Source organism: Plasmodium reichenowi, chromosome 4 (assembly GCF_001601855.1).
Source record: "Plasmodium reichenowi strain SY57 chromosome 4, whole genome shotgun sequence".
In the NCBI taxonomy this organism is placed as follows: Eukaryota; Apicomplexa; class Aconoidasida; order Haemosporida; family Plasmodiidae; genus Plasmodium; species Plasmodium reichenowi.
Window position 1 is genome coordinate 493,153 of NC_033649.1, and position 5,917 is coordinate 499,069.

General features: G+C 18.9%; 2 protein-coding genes across 2 annotated transcripts; one reads left to right on the forward strand and one right to left on the reverse strand.

The window, feature by feature from the left end:
• Positions 1–354: 354 nt before the first annotated feature.
• Positions 355–1,315, forward strand: PRSY57_0414500 (hypothetical protein; the record flags this gene model as incomplete). Its single annotated transcript, XM_012906001.2, has 2 exons — positions 355–886; positions 1,020–1,315. The coding sequence occupies 2 exons, from the start codon at positions 355–357 to the stop codon at positions 1,313–1,315; spliced, it is 828 nt and encodes a 275-aa protein (XP_012761455.2).
• A 500-nt stretch (positions 1,316–1,815) lies between these two features.
• On the reverse strand, positions 1,816–3,873 carry PRSY57_0414600 (mRNA-binding protein PUF2; the record flags this gene model as incomplete). The annotated part of the gene is made up of 4 exons (XM_012906002.2): positions 1,816–1,856; positions 1,987–2,132; positions 2,254–2,340; positions 2,603–3,873. The coding sequence occupies 4 exons, from the start codon at positions 3,871–3,873 to the stop codon at positions 1,816–1,818; spliced, it is 1,545 nt and encodes a 514-aa protein (XP_012761456.2).
• Positions 3,874–5,917: the final 2,044 nt, after the last annotated feature.

Genomic DNA, 5,917 nt, shown 5'->3' on the forward strand with positions numbered 1-5,917 from the left:
TTTTCCTGACTTGTTCAGCATAAAATTTGCATTACAAAAATTGATTTTGTAAAAATAAAATAATTAGACATAATAATAAAAAGGATTATTTAAAAAAAAAAAAAAAAAAAAAAAAAAAAAAAAACTATTTTACAACGTATTCTTTGAAAGTATATAAACAATCATATGTATTATATAGGAAGAGATAATACAAATGAGTATTTATTTTTTGCATTTGTATTTTGTAATTTTTTTTTTTTTTTTATTATGTACAGACTATATTAAAACATAAATAATTATTATTAATATTATTCATTTTGCCCTTAACTAATATTTTATTATATGCATTATATTTCTTTTTAATTTTTTTACAAAATGAATATTGTTCTTCAAATTTTTGTTGTCCTTTCTTTTTATCAAATAATCTGTTTTTTTCTTGCTCACTATAATCGATACTTTACTACGAATATAGTCAAATGTGATATTCATATAATTGAGAATACAAAGGGAAAAAAAAACGATAATGATAAGAAATATGAACAATTAAATAACGTTTTCTCTTTGAATAAACAAAAGATACTATCAAACTTAAATTACATAAAAGAGAAAAAAACATTAAGTTATTTACTCTTATCATATAATAATAAGAAAAAGAAAGCAATATTAAAAAGAAAAATAAAACAACAAGAATCTTATGAAAAAAAATATGAGGAAACAAATAAAGAAAATGAACATAGATATATTAATATATATAAAATGGAAAATAAATATAAGAGCCATATAAATCAAAATTTTATCTTCTTAGAAATATCTAAGGAAGAATTAAATATGCTCGATGAAAATTTGGAATTGCACGGAAGCAACTTAAATTTGCCTTTGAAAAATCCAAAGTTATCACAACAATATGGTGATAATAAATAAATAATCACATATATATATATATATATTGTGTACATATATATAATATCATGTACACTTATATTTAGGATTACACGTACATTTTTATATTTAGGATTACACGTACATTTTATTTTTTATAGACCAGGTTCTTTTTCTAGAAAAAAACGTTACGTGGCATGAAATGCCGACTCCTCCAATCTCATGTAGACAAACAGGTTGCCCTCATGCATATCAGATATGCGCACCTATGTATGTTGATAATAATAAATTTGAAAATACAACTATTTTAAAGATCATTCGAGAAGCCTTAAATATTTTCTCCAGAAAAGAAATAAAATTTCCAAATACTGATGTATATAATTTATATGAACTTGTTTATACCTGCATTTGCAAGAAGTATGCTCAAAATGGTTTCTGTGATGAAACGATTGTATAAAAAAAAAATTAATACATAAAAGGATATATATATATATATATATAAATTTATATCACGTGATATAATAATTTTTGTATATTCTTATATATTTATATGTAATATTTTTTTTCCTAAAGAATGTCGTCTTGTATAATATGTGTGCAATTTTTTTTATAAGAATAATAATCACCATATAATTAATAAATAAATATACATATATATATATACATTTGTATTTTATATGTTTATGGAAACACACCTATTTGTTATTTAATGTATATTTTATAAAAATAACAATTCTATCAATGTAAGGTGTTATATATTCAGTTTAAAAAAATATAGTGAAAAAAAAAAAAAAAAAAGTCACAAGAAAAACTGACGTTGCACATATATATATATATATATATATATATATATATATATATATATATAATTAGAATGTTTTACAAAAAAAAAGATAAAAAAAAATTAATAAGAGAATAATAGGACACAAAAAATGTATACTTTTCTAATTCTACGAATTATTTTTCCAAATTGTTAATAGCTCTCAAAATGTATTTCCCTGCAATAGGAAAAAATATATATATATATATATATATATATATACATATAAGTATAAATTGAATTCATATAAATATCTCACAAAAATTATTATGATATAAAGTATGTACATATATATGTTATTATATTACCATATGTTTCGTCTTTTAACTTGTCTAAGTTTTCTATAATAGTTTTAATAATAAAATTTCTCTCTTTTTTTCTACAAGTTGTCAATAATTTCTGCATCATAAAATTACCATAGCAGTCTTTGCAAATGTTTATAATATTATCCTTTCTGCAAAAGAAAAAAAAAACACGTAAAAAAGGAACATTCATATATATATATATATATATATATATATATATATTTATTTATTTATTTATTTATTTATTCATTTTATTTTAAATATTCTCACCCATCAGATATATCGCTGACAATCTTTTTGATGATTTTCTTTTTGTACTTGTACTCTTTTTTTAATAAAATTTTTTCAATTATATTGCTGCAAAGGATAAAATAAAAAATAAAATAAAATAAAATGACATAGTAATAAAATATGCACGCTCATATTATAAATAACGCATTTTATGTACACAGTTATAAGTTTTAATGCAACTAATAAGATATATATACCACGTTATATATTTTTTATTATATGATGTTCTTTTTAAAAAATATAAATATATATATATAAATATATATATATATATATATATATATATATATATATATATATATATATATATGTTTGCATATTTTATTACCAGGCATATTTGTGGGATGAGAGTTTGTATATATCATTTACAATTTCATCAGTAATTATAAATCTTATGTTATCATCAGAGTGTTCAAAGCACTTTTGTATAACATAATTTCCATATCTGTTTTTGATGAGATGTATTTTTTTAATAATTTGCTCATTCAATCTGTTAATTTGTTGCTCGTTTCCTATTTCATATATTCTTTGTACTATTCTACAACCGTAGGCATGAGAACTTAGAAAGGGTAAATATTCTTCAATAATATTTATTATTATATCTATATAACTACATGGTAATACTTCTACACATTTTTGTATAACATGATTCCCATTTTGATGACATATATATTTTATTAAATCCTCTTGTAATTCTTTAAATATTTTACATTTGTATTCATCAGATAAAGATTCTAGTGACTTCTGTATAAGTCTACATCCATATGTATGTAATGTAAGAAAACTTGTATGTTTTAAAAATTCATCTGTAAAACGTTCCTTATATTTTTCATCCTTTAAATCAAATATACTTTGCGCTACATAACTACCATATATATCTGGACATAAAGACATTGTATCAATTAATAATGAATTTAATATTATTTCTTTTTCTTCTTTATTATCTTCTTTTAATTTTTTTATTATATATTCACACCCGTTTTTATGAAAACATAAAAAATATATATCATACATAACTTTGCTCATATCAATATGCACTTGCCCCTCCTCATTATACTTTTCTTCATCGTTTTTAAACATATCCTTTTTATTAATTATGACTTGTTCAGGTAAATTCTCATAATATCTTTTATTAACTATAACTTGTTCAGGTGATTTTTCATAATGTTCAGAATTTTTTAAATATTCAAAGTTATGATTATTCTCAAAATTATGATAAATCTGATTATAATCTATTTTTGCTTGATTTTCTTTATCAATATAATAGTTTTTGTAATATTCATCGTTGTTTATTCCTCTTGAAAAATTAAATATGTCATTCTCTGGATCATTTAAAAAAAAAATGTTTTGATTTCCCATTAGTTCTTGATCATACCACATTTCAATGTTTGATGATGGCATACTGTTATAACGGGTTGAGCAGGTTTTCATATTTTTCAAATGTTTTAATTGATCTTTAAAATTAAATTCATCTACAACATCATTAACAGTATTTATGTTATTTGTATTATTAATAACTCCGATGTTATTAATATCATCTATATGGTCTATATTATTTACGTGTCCAATTGCATCATCTTCTAAAAAAATGGAGTCCATATTATTATTATTTTAAAAGAAATAAAAATATGAGAAAGATGACAAAAAGATGAATAACGTTAAGGGATATTAAGCTATTAAAAAGATTTTGTGTAAGTAATAAAATTCCAAATTTGAATAATATTTATACACATCATGGGATAAAAAAATAAAATTAGATCAAACCATAAATATATGTAATAATAAATGTACGAAACATTGAACGATGATATTTAATTAATATATATATATATATATATGTATATTATGAAAAAAGATCATAACCTTTCCCAGCACATGAATATATTTATAAAAAATAAAACATATAAATATACATCCACAAATTAACAAGTACATATATATATATATATATATATATATATATATATATGTTCTCTTTTTGTACTTTCTTAATATGATTTTATATATATATATATGCAAAATTCAAATGAAAAAAAAAAAAAATAAAATAAGACAAAAATATATGTATATATATATATATATATATAAATTATATAAGGTGTGTTTTAAATAACAAAATAATAATATTAAATATAACATATAAGTATTACTATAAAAAAAAAAAAAATTGTAGAACGTTATTTTCTTTTCGACATAAGAACATATATACATATTTATTTATTTATTGGACACTTTTATTTTATAAATTTACAAAGATGGAATAATTATACCATTTATATGAACATATTTGACATGTGTTTATATGAGTAAACATATGTTATAGATAAGTTTGGATTGAGTTAAAAATAAAAATATATTAATTAAAATTTTTTTACTTTCTCTCAAAATGACATGCAATTTGTTTCTTTTTTTTTTTTTTTTTTTTTTTTTTCTCTTTTCACATATTTACATGAATTTTTATAAAATATGTAGAAGTAGACATAAAATGAAAACAAGAAAAATATATATACAAAATATATATACATATACTTATTATTATTTTTATTTTTTTAATTTTTTTATTGATGTTCCTTTTCAAATAATTCCAAAGTAATATACACAACGTTACAGTTGTTGAATAAATATAGGACCAAATAGATATATGCCATATAATTTATAAAACCATCACATGTTTAAAGTAAATTTTTCTTCATTTGATATATTCATGTTGTTCCCTTTCTTATTTCTTTATAAGTTACTCTTATATATGTCTTTTTATTTTCTATTTTAATTTTTTTTTTTTTATAAGTGAGTAAATATGAATGTGCATGCTTAATGGAAAAAAAGAGAGAAAAAAAAGAAAAGCATTTATATTGAAACTAGCTCAACAAAATTTAAATAAATAAATATATATATATTATATATATGTATGTATATGTATAATTCTTTCAGTGCATATATATATATATATATATATAATATTCTCCGTTTTTTTTTTTTTTTTTTTTTTTTTTTTTTAAATATTATATTTTAAAGATATCAATCTTTCATACAATCATATATATGTCTATGGGAATCTTATAATATGTAAAAATAATGAACAAAAGGATATATAAATAATAATATACCTTAAAATAATTATTATAGAGAAGGATAAATTTATTTTTATTATAAGTTCTATTCACATATCCATATGATATAGGTATAAAAAAATAATTATTATTTATTTATTTTATTTTTCTTATATGCACTTTCCTTGTAAATGTTATTCTTTATATTAAGAAGAACATATTATACATATATAAAAATATTATATATCATATAATTTTTGTGCAGTTTTTTATTGGTTTCTTAATTGTTTTTTTTTTTTTTTTTCTCATTCCATTTATATAAGTATGATTAGGTTTGTTTAAGAAAAAAAAAAAAAAAAAAATTATCATCATAAGAAATATTTTACACATTTTGAAATATAAGTTAAGATATTTATTTTATATAAATTTAAATGAATAGATACATTTATTTATGAATCTGTTTAAAAGATATATTAAGGGGATTATAATAAAAATATAATATATAAATAAATAAATATAAATAAATAAATAAATATATATATATATATAATTTTTTTTTTTTTTTTTTTTTTTTTTTTTTTTTTTTTTTTTTT